Below are 24048 nucleotides of genomic sequence, written 5' to 3'. Positions count from 1 at the left end.
CGCTTCAAAGGGCAATTTAGGCCAGTAAGGTTCCAACACATTACTTTAAGCTGTGTCATGGTAAGAAATATGAACAGAAAACAGTGTGGGCCCAGTGATACCATCTCCCCCTGCACCAACTCCACATTTGAAACAAATCAATGCTATTATATGCTTTAAATGTTTCTGAGAAAAAATAGAGTTTAGTGACCACCTCAATTCTTTTCATTTTTATACTCGATACTAACCCAACAGATATCCGTGACATAGCTTACAAACAAAACACTCCATAGACCCACCAAAAACCCACCCCCATATCTCTCCATAGTTCCCACTCCCCTACCCTGAAGATAGGGAAAAATCATCATCTCACCTTTGCTGTCAGAAGACAAGACAGCCCTCGCACTCTACACCAGTCCCCTCAATCCACCATCAAGTGCATTTAGAAGGAGAAAAGGTAAAGCTAAAGCAAAAAGAAATCCCCTTTCTAGTAAAACTGAAGTACATCTTAAAGATAGAGGGGGTATCCGAGAGACGAAACGGAAGGAAAAAGAAAAAAAGAGAAAAAAAGGACGAGGGAGAGACTTAATATAGCACAATCCTAGCTAATATAGAGTGAGAATAATCTACAGAGTATTTTCAATTAGAACCATATATACTCAGGTCTACCACTGATTACCAACCCTCCCTCGTCTCATTTCTGGCACAGGTGTTGAATATCCTTAGGTTCATTTTCGGTGAAACAAATCCTTGTCTTCCCTTTGGACTTTAAGGCATTTGAAAAACAGTTCGATGCCAGCCGCTTTTAGTGGATCAACCATTTGCTTAAGCCTCCATCTGTGTTCCATAGTTAATTTACAAAAGTCAGAACATATGAAAAAGGATATAGAGCCCACTGTTACAGCCACAATTGGGAGGGCTTTAAGGTAGATAGCCTGTCAAAGCAAAACATTTCTAACAGAAATTAGAATAGGGCATGGTCTGGACCCCGAGTCAGCGGGCTTGGCCCCTGACGCCAGAGAGAGTCAATGCACATGTTGAATCTGGCAATCTCAGTCACAGTCTGCCAGGTCAAGGAAAGCCTTTTGAAACTGTTGGACTACAAATTGATGAGTGTCATCTCCTTCCCTGCCCTCTGGTCTCTCCTAAAATCTGGCAGTTACATCTTCAGTGGCGATTTTGAAGATCTTTTAATTTGGACTGTATAGTCGTAATCAGGGTCGTATGCTCCTAAGTTTATATAGATGTATATGTTGTGGCTTCTTCTGTCTCAGCCACCCTCTCTTGAAGGTCTTAGAGTTGAGAAGTCAGAGCAGTCACTTTTCCAGCTACATCTGTGATCATATGTTGTAGTTGGAAATTGCCAGCTTGAACCTCTGCATAATGATTAGAAGTTTTAGTGCAGTGAGTTTGAATGAGGTGGAAGATGGAAACAAGTGAGGGTTTCGAGCAGCCTGCCACATTGTTGCCCTGACACTGACTGTGTGTCTCTCCTGAATGCACTCGCACTGCAGAAGATGTTTTGGAAGTTCACAACCACAAGGTCTAGTTTGTACCACATCCACACTAAGGCTGAGTTCTATATCAGAATTATCACTCTGCTTATCTGTTAAGGTCTGTATGATCTGCAAATGATCTTAGAGGGAACTGACTCTGCCAATGGCAATACCCAGCTCAGATTCTGTATTATCATCGGGCCCCCTCAATGCTGGACTCCCAAGAGACCACCAGCTTTTATTTTCTTTGACTTTTGACCACCCATTGTTGTATTGGATTTTAATTCATGTTACTTCTAACTTTATCTACATACAAGGTCACAACTGTATGCAGAAATATTAAAGGAGGGGGGTTTATTGGCTGCAGCATTGGTAGATAGACCTGAATCTTCAGGTTGCCTAGTCCCATCCACCTCATTTTTATTGCTGTTTTCAGGAGGCCCTACTTCACCCCCATGAGATCTTCAATAGTATCAGCAGAATCATTAAAACTCAGTGAGTGGTCGACATGTCTGAAAATGCAGGCAAATCCAAGCAGAGAGCCTGAAGGTGTATTGCCCTCCCCACCTACAACTTTAGCCATAGTCATTTTAGAGTCTTGAAGTATATTTGGCTGGGGTGACACTCTACCCCAATAAAGCAGTGCTAGGGGTTCAAGTAAAGAGGAGAGAGATGAGGGGAGACCAGCAGCTTCACTCTCCATAACAGCATTCATCACCTTAATTGCCACAGGGGAGAAAAGGTCTGAAGCATCACAGGTAAGAGAGGCTTCAGGTGCAGAAGCAGCCCCAGCAGTCACAGCACTAGTTGTAGAGGCAGGGCAATTGGTGAGAAATTTGAGCAGTTGGGAGCACATTTTGGTGGAGATATCACTGCTGCAACATGGTGCTGTATGAGTTGCCCATGCGATGCTCAGTGAGGGGTAAATGAGTGCTGCTTCCTCTGTAGCTTGTAGTCGACTTAGTGGGCCTTGAGGGAGCCATACAGACCACCCACAGCATCCACATGTAAGCAATTTGAACCAGAAGAGATCAAGGAATAGGCAGAAGATAATGACCAGGCAGCAGCATTGAGGTCATAGAGGGCCGACGAGCAAAGCAATACAGCTGAGATGAGTAGCGACTTTTCCCATGGCACACCGGCCATTGCAATGGTCCCTCCCCACAACAATCAAAGATTGGAGATCAGCGGTCAGCTGTCAACGTCTCCAAGCAGACAGAAGACAAGGTGAGCATGCAGCTTGGCTGTGATGCAACTTAACAAGTCTGTATGATCAAGGACAACATAGAGAGCCAGTGAAACATAGTGGCAGCTTCAAGAGCTCCACAGGACAGCCCAGCAAACTCAGCCACAAGAAGACATGAGATGATTATGCAGTAGGTGGAGAGGGGAGTGTGAGCATGTCTGCGGCAGCCTCAGTCCACCGCCACCTTTTCTCCCCAATCTCAGCAATTCTTGACTTTGATAATTCAGTTTTTCAATTCAGAGATTAATGATAATAATAAAAACATATATAATAAAGCCAATGCCTACTATTCAGACAAATAAAACAATATATATTTAGAGCATCGTAAAGTATGTGACTATACTCTTTCACTCCGAAATTGTAATTACATTTTTGTGTTACTACTGTTACCAATTTCTTCTTACAACTGATTATTAGATTGACTGAAGCCATTACGTTATGTATTCTACATCTCCAGCTGAGCTGTGTACATGTAATTGTGTGGGAAAAGAATATAAAAGGAGAGGTTTTTCAGCTGCCTTTATTGAGGGAAATAATTTATGACACTCTTCCATAAACTCAATTTTAGAAAGTATCACTATCATAGTTTGAAGCTCTAAGACAGCGAGTGAATGTGCATTATACATGATTTTAAAAAAATTACCATTGCGGTATCTGCGACAAAATGTAGACAAACTTAAAATGAGGATACTCACATTCCGAGGCATGTAGGTTCTCAGCAGCAGCAAGCAACCTGGCCCTATCTTCTGGATTTGTTATATTAAGTTCAATCAAATGGCTCTCCTTCATATCCTTTAAGTCCTCCAGTGTCTCATAACCATTTAGCAATAGTGTTGAGATCCAGTCCTATAGAACATAAATATTAATTTGTTATATTTGCTAGATTGCTTGTTTAACACATTATCTGGATGCCATTTGTGACATTAATTTATTGAGGTATCTAAATCCAAGACAGGCCAGCAGCATACATTATCTTTTCTTAATGTAGTGTATTGCGCTTTTCAAGTTCACTTTTATCTAACAATTGTAGATGATAACCTTATTGTCAAAATGTTAAAACAGACGGGCCTTCAAACTACAATATATAGGTGTTTCATGGGACTAAACTTGGTATGCAGTCCCAAAATCAAGGCGCTATGGTTTAGGACCATTTTTCTGCTTAATGTGTCATACTCTAGAACTGGAGTAATTAAGTAATCAAATAAAAAAACGCAGTCAAACCAAGTAAGAAAATATTTTCTATGACAAATAATTACAAAAACATTTGGTATCATAAAAGGTTCTTCTATGGAGTGCCTACTGTAGCTTCTTCTCCAGCTGGGGTACCCACCAATAACTACACCACACATGGAGATAGATTTTACACATCTTTATTTGTCTTCTTGTAACTGCAAACTCACCATTCTTAACCTGCATTCATTTCACCACATTCTAACACTTATGAATTAGTGTTATGCAGTTCCTAAGGAGCCGAGGGTTCTGTCATTCATAACTTACATGCCACTACATCTCCCTTTCTGTTAAATAAAAAATTACGTTGAGCTTTCGTGGTGCTCTGATTACTTGTCCCGATCGTGTCTTCGGAATCTGGGAACAGGCAAAAGGAGTGTCCATCATCTGCATTGGTGATGCAGGAGCAAAGGCAGGTCTGGGGTTTTTCAATTGGCCTTTCCAGCCCGGTCTGTACATTGACATCAATATTTGACAAGCGGTGAGCCACATGTGCCACATGTCTGAAATGCAAAGAATTTTGTGTAACTGATTTCACAGGATGTTAGGCAGTCACCATGTGTTCTTTGCTGTTTGCGACCTAAAATGGCTCAGCATCAAATTGAGCATTAAGCTTACATTTTCTCAGCTGACAGACAAGCACTCGATCTTCTCTGGTGAAAACAATGTCTTTTGCATGTCATTAATATCTGCATAGGCCTTCATTTTCTTTTTTGTGATGCAAGTCTTTGGTACAGGTTTCTTTCTCAGTACTTCATCTTGTGTTCGCCCAATGAGGTAACTTGGTTATCATTGCTCTCCTGAACATCAAAGTTGCAGGGCTTTCACCTCTGGTCTAGTGAGGAGTTGAATGATAAACTCATAGGGTAGATTTCAAGACAGTTTTGAGGTTGAGCTTTTCCAATACAGCACGCTGAACAGCTTTCTTTAAAGCACTCATGAAATGTTCAACAAGGCCACTAGCTTGTGGCCAAAGAGGTGTGATCTTCTGATGCTTCACATTAGGATGACTGAGAAAGCCTCTGCATTCTCAACTGTTGAAAGGTGGGTCATTGTCAGATTTTAAGATCACAGGAATACCCCATGTCAAAAAGATGCTGTCTAATCTCTTGATGACTCTCCCTTGAGTGATAGATGAGAGATCTTCTACCAACTGAAAACAGGAGTATTCATCAACAATCACCATCAGCTGGCGTCCATTGTCAAGAGGACCGAAAAGGTCAACAGCAATTCCTTCCCATGCATGCTTTGGAAACTCTGACATGCCTAAGGGGTGTTGAGTTTTTTTCGAGGATAGGCTGTTGCATAGTTGATAGGCCTTTAACACTCTTTCAACTCTTTCATTGAGATGAGGAACCCAAACTCAGTTTCGGAGAGCTCACTTTGTGGCAATGATTCCAAAATGTCCTTCATGGATCATTTCAATTATCTGTTGTCGCAGACTCTCCGGAATAACAATTCTTCGAACCTCTTAGTATAATGCCTTCTTGAGTCACGAACAGTTCATCTTTGACATTCTTGAACTTTTGGGATTCACTGTCATTGGCAAAGAGGTTAAGTGTGCTGGTTTCAAGACGTATGTGTAATAATGTCTTTCAGTTGTAACATGCCACTATCTTGACTCAGGGCAGCGATAATTTGCTCCGGCAGCTGGTGTGTTTAATTTCACAATGAAGTTTATGTAGGCTTCAGCTGCCTTGGAACGGGTACCATGACACTGTAAGGGCACTCTGGAGAAGTAGTATCTTTCCCTGGATGATGCACAATTGTGTAGTTGTACTCTTGTAATCATAGGCCCCAACATTCAATGTGAGGAGGTATCTTGGCCTTTGGATTGCCAAATATGGTCAACAATGCTAGATGGTTTGTGACAAGTGTAAAAGGCTTTCCAAATAAGAGGAAATGTTCACAAGGCCATGCCACTGCTAAATGTTTGTTTTCAGGTTGTGAATAAGCATATATTTCGTTTGGGACAAACTTGTGCTTGCATATGCTACAATAGGTCTTCGAACATTTGGGTCTCCGCTGTGCTGTGCAAGGATTGCATTTAATCTGATTGGGCTAGCGTCAACAACAACTTCTGTATGGAGTTTTGGATCAAAATATGCCATTTAAGTAGCGTTCTCAAAAGCTTGTTTGATTCTGTTAAAGCTTTGCTCGCATTCATGTGACCAATGAAGTGAAAAAAAAATTGTCAAGTCTCTCAATGGAGCACTCACAGTGGTAGGGTCTTGTATGTATCTGGAAGAATAACTGGCGATGCCAAGGAATTAACGATACATGGAAACATCTTGTGGGGGACTTGCAGTCGACAACGCTTGCACTTTAGCAGGATCAGTTGTCATAACCCCATCAGAAAAGAGATGGCCACATTTCTCAGCATTGAAAGTTAAGCCTGCATCAACCAGTAAACGGCACACTTGGCTAGAGAAGTTTATTGTGCTCTTTGTGTATAGTTCCAAAGACTAATAAGCAATAACTATAGTTAAAAGCATTAATGACAAGCTGTATGATATGTCAAAGTACATCTTGAAAATCTCTGCAGCTGATGACACACCAAAACTTTGTTTTTTAAATCAAAATAGACCAATATGTCTAGAAAAGCTTGCAATGTATCTGCAATTCTCCTCCACTTCCAACTGATGATATCCTTTATTTAAATCAAGACGAGAGAAGACTTTTGCACCATTCTATTGTGTTATCATGTCAGATGTTGTTCTCTTTTATTTGTCTTGTTCATTAGAGACATATCCACACAGATGTGTACAGCTCCTTCACTGTCCTTTTTGGGTACTACCACCACAGGAGAAACCCAGGGGGTTGGACCATTAGATTGCTCAATGATATCATGTTTAAGTAATGATTTAAGTTCCTTATCAACAGCACCTTGTAAATGAAATGCAATGCTTCTGTGTCTTTGTGCTACACGATGGATATCCTCATTAATATACAATTATACTTTTATAGTCTTAAATTTTCCTAACCCATGAAACAAAGAAGGGAACTAATTATATTATGTGGTGAGCATTCATGTTGTAGTTTACCAAGATCAATCCCATATTAGTGCTGAGACTGAATAAACAGGCACTTCATGCCATAACTTGAAGCACATGAACGGGTGCTTGTACTTTTGTCTTCTTGTGTTTCATTATCTCTACAAATGAACCTTGACTTTTCAATGGTGTTGATGCATTACATGTGTATCTTTAGCTTTCGATGGAGTCAGTCATGATAATGGAGATAGTTAATTATATTTCTCTTCAGGTATAATATTTATTGACGTGCCACTGTCAATAATGAAAGTTATTGAACAACCATTTACTTTCAGTGTAATTTTCAGACAATGTTAGAATGACTTTGGTGCTTTTTCATGTCGAATTTTGTTTGTTCACTTTCACTTGATATTGATATGGAAGGACTTTATGATGATGGTTTAGATGACAATCATCTTTGCTTTGTGGTGATTTTTCTTAACTGGTGTTGTCTCTTGGCTTGTAGGCATGCATTGAACATTGCTTCTGGAATGGTCAGGCAGACATTTTGTCTTCTTGCCATGATTACATTTATTTTTCCTTCATCTCAACAAATCATTGCAAAATGGTTCTCTTTCCCATATTCTCTGCAAATATGTTCAATGATACGACATTTATCTTCTTGTGGAAATTACAATCCATAACTGAAACACAACTTTTCTTTCCATGGAGACATCACCTTGTGGCCTTCACTTTGTGTGTCTGCTTGCTTTTCATGTTGATGAGTGACTCACTCTGGGCACCCCCAGCCTACACATCAGCAGCTTGTCGATTGGCACGGTCTTTTGCTCTGGCAGCCATGAGAAATAGATCCAGACTAAGGTCCTCATTACGAGTTTGGTGGAGGGGATTACTCCATCACAAACATGAAGGATATCCTACCCGCTGTATTACAAGTTCCTTTATATCCTATGGAACTGGTAATAGGGCGGACGAGATATCTGTCACATTTGTGACAGAGTAATTCCCTCTGCCAAACTCGTAATGAGGCCCTACGAGTTTCTCTCAGCATTCGTCGTCTGAATGAATCTGACAGGAATCTGTCAATAATTCAGACTTATTGATTTCTCATCATTACATTAATTAAATTTATAGTGTTTGATGAATGTATCCAGCGTCTCAACCAATTTGTCTATGCTCTGTTGTTCTTGATTGAAAATGTACCTTTCGTGATCTACATTCGGTATTGGATTGAACTTCAGATTCAAGGCTTCCTTAATTTTGACAGCACGTAACTTCATCAGCTTGCAGCATTTTCTTCATGACTTCTTTTACATCTTCACCAGCAAGAATCTTGAGGTATTTGATAATCTTCTTGTTATCTGTTTCTATCCAAGAAGTCCATCTATTGCCAATATTCTGCTTTTTGGCGGTATCAAATGATAATGGTGGTTTCAGGAAGGCGGCAGCATTATAACTGTTTACGGGATTGGCTGACATTGAGAATGGAGTTCTCTCCGACTCCACTTGGCGGTCTTGGTGAACTTGTTCATGTGCATCATCTCTGAGACCTTTTGACACGCTGGTCTCTAGGTCATCTTTGATAACTGGGGAAACATGGCTTCTTCCTTGGTCTCCATTGGAAGAACAGCGTCTCACTATTCCGAATGCTGATTCAGGTATGGATGGCTCCGTAATCACTACCCTGGACACTTCTCCTTGGGCCACGTCCCCAGTGCTGTAGTATGATGACTCTCTTTAATCAGTTCTGGTAACCAGATGACCTTTTCTTATAACTGAATTGTATTGTTTTCAGGTGTCTTTTTTTGCTTTTTTGACACCTGGTTGATCTCTGTCTCGGTGCGTTTTTGATTGCAGTGCTATCTTGCAATTTACTGCCACTATTTGCTTTGCCTTCCAGACCTGGTTGTATCGGCCTTTAGCATTATCACTCTGTGTAATGTATAACTTTATGTTGCATACCTCGCTTTACCCAGCAGGTTCTTGGCCATCGATGTGTAGACTTCTCAACGATGCTTACTTTGTCTTCAAATGCTTCACACCGGCTGGAGATGCACTTTGAATCCACATATGCCAAATGTCAACTCTGCACTTCGACAGAGGCACATCTGGCACGCATGAGCAGTTTTCTTGGACCACAGCAATCGCTCTGGGAGACCACTGTCAATCTTTTGGTTACTTATCCCCTATCTCATCATCAGTTGTAGCGTCTTCCCCAGCCAGGGTACCCGCCAAAAACTACGCCACACACGGAGATGGGTATTACATGTCTTTATTCATCTGCATGTAACCGAGAACTCAACATTCTAAACCTGCATTCACTTCACCACGTTTTTAACACTTATGTCACAGTTCGACAGAGTCCTTCAGGAGCCACGAAGGTTCCATCATTCATAACGCACACAACACTAAACCTACCGACTCAGCAGTTGTGGGGACAGAATGTAGAGAAAAAACAACTCAGTTCCAGCAGAAAACCATGTGATTTTCCAGAGTCGGTGCCTATATAATGTGCGTGTATGAACTTGAGCTCCCAAGCGAGGCTCACAGCCCACACTGACAAGTGTACCTCTTACTGCACGTTTTTTTTCCAATCTAACTCCACCCAAAGTATTGCTAGTGGTTACAGTGCCGTCAGTCTATATTAATGTACACAAGTGCAAGCAACGATGGCAATATTTTAAATGTATTAGCCTTTCTCTCACACCTTCCTGTGGTGACAGAAGGGCTTGTGCATCCAATTTTGTTTACGCATCTGAGGGGACAGAGGTGTGCAGTTGGCCCAATCATTCACAGCAGATGCAAGGACAGAAGTGCTTTATGGGTCCAATCTTTCCCCACATCTGCATGGAAATAAATGTGCTCTGGCTGCAGTCTAACTCAGCAGTCACTGTGCTCTATCTCAGCTTGAGCCATCCAGACACCTGTGGGAACAGAAGGGTCTAGTGGGCTCATTCTGTAATTGCACATGCAGGAATTAAAGTGCTTTGTGGGCACAATCTTTCACCACATATGTGGGAAAAGAAGTGTGCTATGGCTGCAATATGTCCAAGAATAAGCAGTCCATGCACCTACGGAGACAGAAGTGTCTAATGGGCGCATTCTGTCACCACAGATACAGGGAAAGAAAATATTTGTAGGCCTAATCTTTCACCACATCTATGGGAACAGAAGTGTGCTGTGAGTGCAATTTGTCCCAGAATCTGCAGTGGACGTAGATTCACCTTTGCAAATATGCTGAGCTCCAGTGTACTTACATTATGGGGACTAGTCAAACACCATCTTTGGTGGCTTTGTCTCAGTGACAGAGCACCATGTAAATCATGGTGCTCTGTCCTGTAAATTAAGTGAAGTGTCAATGCCATGCTGTGGAAAGTAGAATGAAAAGAGCAGAGTCTAAGGGGTGAGGGAGACACATAGACAAGTGGCCATACCACTGTGTGGGAGAAAGAGGCTATGGATAGGGTACAAGGGCTTATGGCAACAATTGCCAGTGCCAGTTTTCACCCTGTCAACCACCACCATGTTGATGACAGCTCCTGCAGGTGGAAAATATGTGCTGCACAGACAGGAATCCATCTATTTTGGGCCACACCTTTCTACAACAGCTGTCTCACCAAATTTTAAATGAGTAGAATTTAGGGCTTGAAGGCACATATGATGCCACTTCATTTGGCACCCAGAATGGGGCTTACTATTGCTCTGGCAAGCAAACACCATATTCTGTTATTCTGAAAAGAGGGCAAAAGTACACAGAAGTGTTAATACCATGTTATTGCTCATGCCTCTTTACTGCCTTCCTCTAAATCTGGCCCTGATGTTCATGTTTGTATCTATCAACGGATTTGTTATGTTTTATTATGCATTGTTATTCATTGTTGTGGGAGAAAATGTACAACTTTTTTAACAACACTCACCTAGTTGAAAATTGAATCCAGTTCTTGGAGGTCTGTTGAATGATTTATTGGATCCCATTCTAGCACTGTAATTTTCCAGACTGTTGTTTGACTCTCACTTACTTGTGTTGGAAACATAATTGGAAATCTTTCCTTCTTTGACAGGCACTGCATCCCAAAAATATTTCGTGCCTTAAGTGTCACTTTATATCAGTGTTCTTTTCACTGTAATATTCAATAGGTTGTACTTTTTCATCACAAAGAAAATGATTAACAGGTGGAAAATCAAAGAGAGGGTCATTTATGCACTTATAGTCTGATGAGTGGGTCAAGAGGACCTGCCAGATCAGCGGCCCCTTCTCTCGTTGTCAAGGGCCAGCCACTGTATTATGAAATCATCATCTGATCTCATTGCCTTCTGTCCATCCACAAAAACACCAGTGCATAGAAGGCAAAGAAGTTAGATAATTTGCAGGCAGGCTCCGAGTTGTTTCGAGCCCACTCTGCCTTTTTTTGTTTTTCAGGGAGAAACTCTAGGATTGTTTCTGCAAAGCAGGCATATATTCATAATGTACTCGGAGTTTCTGTAAATATGTGTAATTTCTATGTGCTTTTCCTATTTAGGACCGCACAGATTTTCCTGGTAGTCATTAAAAGGAAAAATTTACCTCAGATGGACTGTCTAAATCAGCCAATCATTCTGACAAACAGTGACCAATGTTCCAGTGATAGGCTATTAGTCAAACATTTCTATAACGAGAGCCAAAAAGGTGTAGCCACTAAGATCCTGCTCCGAGCCCACTCCTAAATGAGGTAGGTGAACTCTGCATTTGATGGGGGGAGGTCCCTGCTGATTTATGGCAGGGCTCCTGATCCACCAAAATCTAAATGAGGTCCAAAGTCTCTTCAAATCTTCCTTGAGATGGCTTGATTATCAACTTTTCTGCCTTTGTGTCTCTTATTCACAAATACATTCAAGAGGGGTCAAGAAAATGGCAGTAGTGAACTCTGTAATTGTTTAGATGGAAGAGATGTACTTATGAATGAACTTTAATGGAGAATTACCGCTAGAGTAATTTACATTAACTGTTATTTGGGCACTATTATTTGATTGGCCACCTACAAAATCCAGTCAAAAGTAAACCTGGCGATCTTTGGCTTATGCACCTGTGCCCAGCGAGTGGTACAGAGACTTGAGAAGGCGTTGGGCAGCATTTCCAGCATCCCCAAGATGAGGTGTTGCTCTCTACTGAAGAAGGACAACTATTCTGAAACACATTTTTAGAGATACACAGCTCTGGTTGCACCAACAAGGGTGGAAATGTAAACCTGGATTTACGAGGTTTCTGAGCATACCACAAATCCTAAATGATCAAATAGAACTCTTGACAGCCCAGTTCACTCCTCCTAACCCTGACTCCATATCTTTACATGTTTTGGGGACATTGTCATGCCGGGTAAGTAGGTTTTTTCAACTGCCTGCACCACTCCATGTGAGAACTCCATTGCTGCACTGTTGGAGGATCCTCCTTATTTGATAGGGTTCTTTAAATCTGTTTTCTTTTTAATATACACCCATCATTATCAGTTAACACAGATTATCACAACAAAATCTCTGCTCTAAACAATGAAAGTTGTAATTCTACCAATTTGCATTGCCCAGCTAATTTCTCACTCATCAGTACCATATTAAAATATTGTAGACCTCAGTGAGTAAAAAGCACATCATTTAAGGACTGTTACATTCCAAATTGTCCAGACACTGAGTCATGTGCTGCATGTAACTTGCCCAATATTTTTTTTTAGTAACTCACACCAGAGGAGGCCCTTCTGCTAATGCATAACATGAAACTTATGGACTTTCCAGGTCTCTCTTCTAAGGTTTCAAAACACAAGAGTTTTGAACCAATCAATCTAAACAGTACCATAAAACATACCTCCCTGGCTACACTTCAATACAAAGGTATAATTTACTTATAAGTAAAGAATAATCACAAAAGCAACATCAATTCCAAGTTCATATCCTAATCTGTATTAAATCAGAGAGTTAACACCAATAAACCACAACCTTATTTTGGAATGAATACATTTGTTAAAACAAATCACGTTGTTTAATGAAACACACATAGGAAGAAAATAGTCATCAAAAATTGAGGGTAAGTTAATAAGGCATAGTTGTTAACATACAACAGTTTTGTATGTATTGGAAGGCCTTTCATCAGGAGGGTTACATAATATAAAGATAAAATAATACTATTCAAAGTGGATTTTATGTTAAGGGAAACATTCAGAATTGTCATTGTTGTGATTACTTATTTAAAGGAAAGCATTTGGGGGTGTTGGGTGAGCAGGGTGACATCTGCATGGTTCTTTTGCAGAAACACATGCAAATGTTTCTTGAAAATGTCCCTTAGTTTAAAGTTTATTACTCCTTTGTTCAACATGTTTCAACCCTTTTCAGTTTGAGGATCTGCTCAGGACAGGGACCAAAGTTAACTATGAAGAATGGGAAGATAATTCTCACCATACTCCCTGACTGCTGTCCTTAAAGTATTGTGGCATAAATATCACTCACTTGGGTGAGGATTTACTATAACTCCAATGGGTCAATAAGTATGTAAACAATATTGAAGACACAATAGTTTTGTGTCACTAAATGAAGTCCACGTATGTGTGTTGACTGTTGAAGTCGAGATGACTTTTATACCAGCTCAAACAAAGAATGTAGTACAGAATACACTGTTTTAATACTGGAAGCATCAGACACACCATCACAGTATTAACTATTTTTGTTTATAAAGAATTGTCCCACAAACCAGGTAAGATGTTTCTGTGAGCTCTGAATATTTTAGAAGAAGCATCAGCCACAAACAACACCATATTTTACTTGCTAGTGAGGGCTTAACCGGCAATAGTCATCATTGGCTGTTGCATGCAATGTTGTTGGCCAAGGGTGATACAGTAAATAAAGAGCAAGCTGCCACTAAAGGTTTTCTGCATGTGTGCAAAGACTGTTGACTTCCCAAGAAGAACTAATGGATTGATCAGTTTCACTCTTTCGCAGTAGTCCAGACCAATCATTACAGTGAGTCACATAATGGAAAGTAAGATTGTAGCCACATGTCGTTTAACGTTGCAACAGCTGAAAGGCTTTGATTGGGAACTCTTCAGGCAACCAAAGGCATTTATCACAAGGTCTCAAACTGTTGAAGCCCAGAGGTCTTAATTTGGAGAATGTATATGAGACTTTGTGGCCTCTAATGTCAGAGTGTAACCACAGGAAAAACCATCAAGAAATGTGGTTGATCACATATTATAGTGAATCCAAGAACCGAAGGACACTGACAAACACTACACCATCAACTAGTAGTAGGTATTTTCTGAAGATGACAAGAAGAAGCTATCAATAAGGTCCCATTGTCCAAAGTAGCATGCAATAATTAATTCCTAAAACACAATCCATATATAGGTAAGGTCATGAGAACTAATGTGAGGTGGCTAAAGTGGGAAAGGCATTCAGTCAGAGACTTCAAAATACGCCAAGTGTCAAATGCTCATCCAGCCAATTTTCTGAGGCCAGAAATAAATTAAATATTGATTGACACTGTCTTTGTTCTAAAAATACAACTTTCACAAGACTCAATTCCTCAGCCGGAATCATGACACGACAGGAGGTTGTCATTTCTGAAGAAGAATCTGGCAAACTCACACTTTTTTAGAAAATTCTTTTAGTTCATCTTTTATTAAACAAAATGTGATATGCCATATTGAGACTCAAGTGACAGTAATATCAGTCACAGCCCTGTTTGAAATTCACATTATGAGTGGCTGAGTTGCCAAACAAGTGGGAGAAGACATTTTATGTTATAAAGTATGAAGCCCATGAAGTGTAGGGTCTTCCCAAACGTATGACTTAAAAACATAAACCAATTGCAGTCCTGAGGGAGGAACAGGGCTTGGAAGGGAAAGAATGGACACTTTAATTGATGTAGAGATATGATGACATAGTGATAGGCAAAATCTCCTAGAAGTAGAAGAACAGGTAGCAGATATGACTATAAAAGCATAGGCATTGACAAACACTTTGGGGGTTATTACAACTTTGGAGGAGGTGTTAATCTGTCCCAAAAGTGACGGTAAAGTGACGGATATACCACCAGCCGTATTACGAGTTCCATAGGATATAATGGACTCGTAATACGGCTGGTGGTATATCCGTCACTTCACCGTCACTTTTGGGACGGATTAACACCTCCTCCAAAGTTGTAATAACCCCCTTTGTCTCTAGTTCTATTTTGACTTTCTTCTAGATATGACGTAAGAGAACATATTCATCCTTTCACTTTGGGTATGAAAGTGACCTCTACAGACCATCTAGTTCCAATATAATTTTTATCAATTTTATCTATTAACGTTAGCATTCTCTAGAATATTGTGTCTTTTCCCAAAAAATCCAGTTATTGTGATCAGTTCATAAAGGCATATAAGAATGAGTAAAAGAGTACTGCAGGACTACTTTACATGTTCCAAAATACTTTTGTGAATAGTCCCCTAAAATGGGACTTACCTTGGGAATATTCAGGGATTACTCATATACGATTAGTGCAAACCAAAACATCTGCCTTCTTTGCACTTTTACTAATAGGCAGTTGATTGTTCCCAGCTTACTAACAAAGTCGTGTAGGAGTAGGTAAAAAAGTATTCATGTAGCCCTACTTCCTGTACAACTACATGTTTTTGTGAAGCGATCTGTATTTATTTGTGTGCAGATCGTAGTCTATCTGCTCTTTCACCCTATGCCATCTTCCTGTTCTTGCAATCTATACCACTCTTTCTGATGCTGTTATCAGTTCTTTCAGTCACTGGTCGTCCGTTTTTGGCATCTTCCACTTTCTCAGCATACATCACCAGTCGTCTGTTAAGAGTGTTTAATAATCATCTCTTGCGTTTTTACTGAGCCACTAAATTCCCTTATAATCACTTGGATGCAATTTGGATTCCTTGAAGATTCAGCATTCCTCAGCGCATTTCATCTTCCCCCATGCTTCCACCCAGTATTCATTCCTTTTCAGTTATTGCTCGGGATGAGTGACGTGCTACTGCCCTGTGATTTGAGCTCCTATAACTTTGGCTCCCATCATTACACTTGCTCTGGCTGGTTTTAGTGTGTGCCAGAGATGTTAGAGGCACACCTGCGGGGTTACCTTTATTGACTATACTTAATCCTATTCTCTCCTTTCCCCATTGAGTTCCTTCTCATAGGACTTGTAACTAGTCCTCCCATCTCTTTCCGCCATCTTGAAAGGTGCAGCTGGAAACTAAAATCAGCCCTGGCAAACATGCCAAAAGAGCAGGATGTCACAACAAGAATAGGGTATGGTGCTTTCTATGGTCGGCGCATGGCAGCCCATTATCTCTGAATGCAGCTCTCTAACCTGCAGCCATTGGGAAAATGCTAGAGGCAGACAAGCCAGCCCGTCCCTGGCTCCGGGATTATCATAATTTTATACATGCTGGTTATGGGTCCTTTTCATATTTCCGTCAGTTCACTGTTTCATTCCCGTTTGCTGACACTGTGCCAAATGTACTTTTGAGTTCCAGCACGTTTGAGTTGCTCAATTCAGTGTGACCCTTTTTCCCTTCTCGAGAGATAGCGGAAGCAGAGATGTTGAAGATGGGCTAGCACAGGAAGCCAAGCAGCAGTAGTTCATTTCCTATTGAGAAACACCCTAGCAGGAAACCGCTGTATGTTCTTGCATGTGTGCTGAAATTATACTTGCGTACTTTGTAAGAGTCCGTTTTACATTCCTGGCAAGGTATCATTTTCACAACTGCATTTAGGAGTAATTACGGACCACACAGGCACTACAGATATTATATTAAGATGGCAAAACAAGAACTATTGTTTTGCCATTTGTGAAGTATTTAAAAGCATAACAAAATTATATTTTTTTCGACTACAGACGTGTAACATGCTTCTTCAAATGGTTGCTGTTATCCACTCAAGGCCGGACGGGCCTTACCGCGCATAGGGCATTTTCCCGGGAGAATGGAAGGGTGGGGGGCGCTTTTTTTACTGGGGGGTAGTGCTTGAAATGGAAAAATTAAAGTGCAGGTACTCTGTGCCAGAGTACCTGCTTGTTTCTGAGAAGTGCCGGTACTCTCCAATTGAAAGTATTACGTTTTTCTTGAGATGTGCCGGTACTCTCCCTCTGAAAAAAAAAAAAGCACTGCTGGGGGGGGAGGGGTTTCTAGCACTGCAGCAGTTTTAAAAGCATTGCAGTGTTCCATGTATAATAAACAGTTTTCAGTCAACAATAAATGTACCACGATAACTCTGGTGATTAACGTCCCTGCTGGAGAGAGATCCGAGTTTTGCCTACTAGCAGTTTTGGCACATCTAAGGTAGCGCAGAGGGTTAATATGCCTGCCGGAAAGAACATGTACTATGCAGATCACAGAACACTATTTAAGGTGCATAGATCAATGGGTAACTGCTTTCATCACAGCGATCCATTTGCTACTGTGCAGTTCATAACTTACAATAGTAATCGAGCAGTCAGCTATGAGCTGCCATCAAAGAGCTGCGGGCAAACTTCATGGTACAGGTTAAAAAAGTTATGTTTTCCCAATTCTTTCATTATCCTAATTTTTAAAAAAAAGCTTTTTTGGGGTAGAAATACATTCTTACTAGTAAAGTAAAAACTAACCACTGTGTTATGTTCCGAATCCTGAGTTAGTCCCTCCCTAAATCAAGCACTCTTTAAAAATGCCTACCAGTATGAATGATATAAGAATCTACACTTCAGAGTCCCCTTTATGTTATGTAACATTTTCTATAAACTGATTTACACACATATGATTCACTGTCTCTGTATGTGTTTGTGATTTAAAGTGCTCCAACAGCCTACATACTAGTATGAGAGGAGCTATAAAACAAATGAAATACATGTGAGAGAGGGGTTATGGAGAGATGAGAGGCACTGTTGGTGGGTGATATTGAGGGAATCATTGAAGAGCTCTATTAAAGACTGCTGTATCCTGGTGCACCGTAAGATCATAATTTACCGTGCTTTAAAAACGAATACAATTGGATATATAATGAAACGTGTTATAGAATGCACCATTTCTGCCATTTTTCCCCAAATTCTGGGGGGAGAAACCACCCACCGCAAGCTTGTTTGAAGCAGTCAAACTCACTTGCTGCGCTCGGTGGCCGTGCACGGTATGGGGGCTGGTATGTCATAATACGCCATGGCTGCTTTGGGTTCCCATTCCGGTCCTATATCCGCTCATAATCAGGGTCATACACTGAACCTGGATTGAGGCGATTGGACGTGCATATTTAATTTTCATAACCTAAAACCAGAAGTTATGGTCATCCATTGTCAGTTTCAGGTAGTGTTTGATTTGCCAGAACATAAGTGCCAAACCACTGGGTATTACATGGGAGTCCACTGCATACTGAACACTTAGCCTAAGATGTTAAATACCAGTGCCACCATTACCTACTAACCAGCACACACCACACACCTGATAATTTGGATTATTCTGAATCATGAAAACTGCAAGAATGCCTGGATGAGGTATAATTATTTTTATTTTTATTTATCTTTCATTATTAAAAACTCTGTTGATATGCATTCCTCAAAAATAGACAGAGAGTACCACCATGTGGTGGACTGTTAGAAATAGATTCAGATGTTGAGAAATAAATGCCAGTGCTGAGCGAGGACAAACACTAGCACAAACTAAGCACTGGATTCAGGATTAAATTTTATATCTTTCTCACCCAGCCTGTAACACAGTACATGAACCTTGAATGTGGTTCAGTATCTGGATGGAACTACTTTGTTTTTTATAACTCTGTTTACATTGTCGGTACAATCCATAAAATATTACAACAAGATAGAACTTTAGTTAAAGAAATTACTTAGCAATGCACTTGATATTCACTGTGCGAGCAATGGGAAGTGGCATAGTATACGCAATATAACAATCTAATCAGTAAAACTTGTTTTTGTTGTGCACAGCTGTATTTCCACTATTTACCTGCCACCATGTGTTTCTGGTTGCTATCGAATTTCTGCCTTGCCCTGTGTCCATGGACTGCTACAATTCCCAGGGGTGCAATATACATCTCTGTGTAGCACTCTATATCTATCTATCTATCTATCTATCTATCTATCTATCTATCTATCTATCTATCTATCTATCTATTATCTATCTATCTATCTATCTATCTATCTATCTATCTATCTATCTATATATATATATAGATAAAATAGATGACTATGAATGACTATGAAACTGAGATTACCCATTTCTCACGTTATTAATAAGTCTCAGTCACACGCAGGCAATAAAGGAGATGATCATATGAGAAAAGGGTAATCTTGTTTAACCATGGCTCCTCTGAGATGTCGCACTCTTGAGTCCATGCGTAAAGGCTACCACAAATCACCTTTTATTATTTGGGTTTTGGTGAGGTACTGCTCGTGAGCCGGGGGGATTGGGCTGACAGTTGCAACTTGTTGTAGGATTAGCCTAGTCGCTTACAAACAAAAATGCTGTCATCTTAAACCAGCAGTCTTGCCTAGAGCAAGAGTCCAACTATGATATGGCACCACCAACTGTGGTGTTTTGGCACCAATATACGGGTGTCCTGAGTATCTCTGTCTCACACATAACTGGTACCCTAAGTACCATTATACAGAGACGTCCGTGGTCTTTGGGCTAATCCTCCTCAGCTGAACTAGGGAGCACCTAACTAGAAACATTTTACTCCTGGGCCACCTTTCCTGAGCAAGACCCCAGATCATTTACATTTCACACATACAGAATTGCTAACGTACCACCACAGTACCAAGCATACCAGTATCTTGAAATTCCGATCAGTCATCAAGAACATCACAACTGGTTCAATGGCACCCTACCACACATGAGATTAGATCCCTTAAGTAATGATGGACTAACGTGGCCCATGTTTGCCACATATACACCACACCCAGGTGTACCAAACATGCAGGCAGCTGATTTACGCAGTCTTTACAATGAGCTAGTAACTCTACATAGACGAGTTGTTCGGTTTGCAATGCGAACTCTGAAGACAACACCAGTGCATCGAGGACCACCGTCACCTGCTGGATACAAATTCAATTTTAGGAAAACTAAAATAGTCTTTCTCAATGTATTTTTCCTGGGACATGAACTATCAAATGAGGGCAAGAGCCTGGCCCCGCACTGCCTAGAAAAATGTGCTCAACTCCAATCACCGAATGCCATCAAGATACTGCAGTCTTTACATGGTTTCTTTAACTTTGGCAGAACTTACATTCCTGACAATGCACAACGTATCAAGCCACACTATGACTTAATACGCCCAGACTTTTCTAGAAGACACTGGACAGTAGAACAAACATGCATCCTTAGAGGACTACAACAGGATATGTTAGAAGCAAAACAATTACCCACCCATGACAACAACAAAAAATTTGGTCATCAGAATAATTGCTGGTGCCACTGGGTTCACTTATGTCACCTTTAATGAAAACGACACAGTGTCCATAGCATATAAATCACATTTATATTCCAATGCAGAAAAACGCTTTGCACCCACAGAAAAAATTCTGACGGCTGTACAGGTGGCTGTCATCAAGGAGAGTAACGCATTATTGTCATTATCCCGTTGCCGGCTCTAGAAGCTGTCACCAAAGCAAGCGATCGCGAATTTAAAGCATTACATCCACGTTGGATTCAATGGGCTACTTCCCTGACTGCCACTGATGTTGATTACATCTTTGATCCAAAATGTCAAAAACAAGAATTTCTCCAATACGAACAGGAGTAGCCAGCACCTCTTAACATTTTGTCACTCAACAGATTCCACACTGTCATTTACACTGATGGTTCAGCACAACCAGCTGTAGATACAAAACATCAGTACTCAGCCACTTGCACAGCAGTGAGCGGGGTCATGAAAGATGGTGTATTTCACCCTCAGAATACCTACACGCAGACCCTGGGGGACTGCACAGCTCAGCTGGCTGAACTTAAAGCTCTTATCTTATCTCTAGAACATACAAATCCTGGACAACTCACATTGATTGTCTGTGATTCGTACTACTGTGTCCAGTCCTACAATGATGATCTCAATCACTGCCAGTTGAACAGGTTCAGAGATTCAAAAGGGAACACCATAAAACACAGATCCTTGTGGGGGATGGTGGCTGATCTTAAGGATAACTAAAAGAGGCTCATGTAGTCCATAGAATGGGCCACCAACGTGTAGGAGTACACATTATTGGAAACACCTTGGCTAATGAAGCAGCTAAATCTGCATTAGCTATGGCTTCTGTTGCTGCAGTGACTTGTTCCCACACAAAATTGGATAATGAAATACTGGCTGCCTAAAAGCTTCGGCTGAAGGAAAGCCTTTTCCAAAAGCATTCCCTGCAAAGTATTCTTACCACATCAGTGCACAGAATGTTGCCTTTTCGATAATTTCGTAGACCCCCAAGTACAGTACCTTTGGTGAAGAGTGAGAACAAGTCGATGCGCGAAGTCTTCTGTCTCCTGAAGTGTTCTAAAGTCTGTGGTTTTGGGTGCCCTTCTTATAACCAATTTCTCCTTTGAAGTAGGCCTACTTCAAAGTAAAGTCTCTTTTGAATGTGGAATCCTGCCTTTCCCAGGCCAGGCCCCAGACACTCACCAGGGGGTCGGAGACGGCATTTTGTGAGGACAGGCACAGCCCTTTCAGGTGTAAGTGACCACTCCTCCCCTCCCTTCTAGCACAGATGGCTCATCAGGAAATACAGGCTACACCCCAGCTCCCTGTGTGGCACTGTCTAATGTGAGGTGCAACCAGCCCAACTGTCAAACTGACCCAGACAGGGAATACACAAACAGGCAGAGTCACAGAAATGGTATAAGCAAGAAAATGCCCACTTTCTAAAAGTGGCATTTTCAAACACACAATCTTAAAATCAACTTTACTAAAATATGTAATTTTAAATTGTGAGCTCAGAGACCCCAAACTCCACATGTCCATCTGCTCCCAAAGGGAATCTACACTTTAATCAGATTTAAAGATAGCCCCCATGTTAACCTATGAGAGGGACAGGCCTTGCAACAGTGAAAAACAAATTTAGCAATATTTCACTGTCAGGACATATAAAACACATTACTATATGTCCCACCTTAACCATACACTGCACCCTGCCCTTGGGGCTACCTAGGGCCTACCTTAGGGGTGCCTTACATGTAAGAAAAGGGAAGGTTTAGGCCTGGCAAGTGGGTACACTTGCTAAGTCGAATTTATAGTTAAAACTGCACACACAGACACTGCAGTGGCAGGTCTGAGACATGATTACAGAGCTACTTATGTGGGTGGCACAACCAGTGCTGCAGGCCCACTAGTAGCATTTGATTTACAGACCCTGGCATCTCTAGTGCACTTTACTAGGGACTTACTAGTAAATCAAATATGCCAATCATGGATAAACCAATTACATACAATTTACACAGAGAGCATATGTACTTTAGCACTGGCTAGCAGTGGTAAAGTGCTCAGAGTTCAAAAACCAACAGCAACATGTCAGAGAAAATAGGAGGCAGGAGGCAAAAAAACTGGCGATGACCCTGCATAAGCAAAAAAGTCCAACATGGTGCTCTACTTCTCCCTCAATCTAGATATTTAAATCATAAACCCTGTCGGGTGGAAGAATGCGCCCATCCTCAGTTGAGGGTGGCACTCTGAATTTCAGGCTTTTTTGGCTTGGCTCCCAAACTATCCCGTCCTGTACTAGCACAAGTGTTGGAAATAAATTTCAGTAGTTGACGCTCCTGTTCCAGCTGTGGAATCTCCCAGAGCCGCTGGCGTATAGCCAATGCTACTGCTTCCCCTTTAATGTTACTGAGTTTGAATGAGAAGACTGTGTCAAAGTTGCAAATCAGTTTCATCCCCAAATCCAGGGCTGGTGCAGCCCCGTGCTCATTTTGAATTTGTTTTAACACTTTCGGCAAATTTGCGAGTGTGGTAGTGTATATTGCAGTGAAGACTGTACCCCATGTGGTGCAGTCTTCCATTGAGGGAACCATTTTGAATGTCAAGCACATTGTGAGAATTCTAGATTTTTCCTGTGGTCCCATGTGGGGAAACACAGCTTCCAGCTGATTTTTTTTTGTGCTGTCCAGAACAGGATCTTCTCTTGTTCCGTGGGCACCTTGCCCATGATAGAATGTACTGTGTGTGGGTTAATCCCAGTAACAGTCAGTTGGTATCCAGCTGATGCTGGTGGTGCTTGGTGCGCTGGAGTTGTGTTCAAAGTTTGCAATACGAACTGAACAAGTCGTCTATATAATGTTACTAGTTCACTGTAACGATTAGGCAGATCAGCTTGTTTTGTACACCTGCTTGTTTTGTACACCTGGATGTGGTGTATACATGGCAAACATTGTCCACATAGTCTGCCATTGCTTAAGGGACCTAATATCGCTGGTTGTATTACTTGTGGTAGGGTGCCATTAAACCAGTTCTGATGTTCTTGATAGGTAATAGGTATTTCAAGATACTGGTAAGCTTGGTACTGTCATGGTACATTCGCTATTTCATATGAGTTAAATGTGTATGTTGTAGTGTCTTCCTCAGGAAAAGTGACCCAGGAATAGAATGTTTCTGTTTGGTAACCTTCATTAGCTTTCACTATGAATGTGACATCCCCACCCTCATCTTTCAAGCCATGCACTATTAGATGTAGTGTTAAGGCATGCCTAGAATTTTCTGGAATCTATATGGCGTTAGCCATGTTGGATAATGGGTAAAGAGAAGGAACACCAAATGGGGAGAAAGTCCTTTTAAGAGTTCAAGCTTGAACAACATACAGCCTGGTTAATTACTCCCTGTTCAGATGAGGAGGATCTTCCCCAAGACCACAGACATCTCCGTATATTGGTACTTAGGGTACCTGTTATTTTTGAGAGAGATACTCAGGGTATCCATAAATTAGTGCCAAAACACCATCATTGGTGGCTCCATGTCGGAGTTGGACTCTCGCTCTTAGATGAGACTGCTGGTGTAAGGATGAAAGCACTTTTGTTTGTAGGCGACTAGGCCAAGCCTAAAACAAGTCGCAACTGTCGGCCCAACCCCTCCCAGGCTCACAAGCAGTCCCTCACCAAAAACCCAAACAGTAAAAGGTGACTTCTGG

The 24048-nt window shown here is 41.1% G+C and overlaps 1 protein-coding gene across 3 annotated transcripts in view; it reads right to left on the bottom strand.

The window, feature by feature from the left end:
• Nucleotides 1–24048, bottom strand: part of SAMSN1 (SAM domain, SH3 domain and nuclear localization signals 1) — a 571601-nt gene that overhangs the window by 36245 nt on the left and 511308 nt on the right. For all 3 annotated transcript variants that reach the window (XM_069204115.1, XM_069204116.1, XM_069204117.1), the window contains one exon: nucleotides 3417–3567. In XM_069204115.1, the coding sequence (XP_069060216.1) occupies nucleotides 3417–3567 (151 nt within the window). The remainder of the gene's footprint in view (nucleotides 1–3416; nucleotides 3568–24048) is intronic.

The sequence above is a fragment of the Pleurodeles waltl genome, chromosome 8 (assembly GCF_031143425.1).
Source record: "Pleurodeles waltl isolate 20211129_DDA chromosome 8, aPleWal1.hap1.20221129, whole genome shotgun sequence".
NCBI classification, from domain to species: Eukaryota; Metazoa; Chordata; class Amphibia; order Caudata; family Salamandridae; genus Pleurodeles; species Pleurodeles waltl.
Note: the sequence above shows the minus strand (reverse complement) of the source record. Positions and strands in the feature narration are given on the sequence as shown.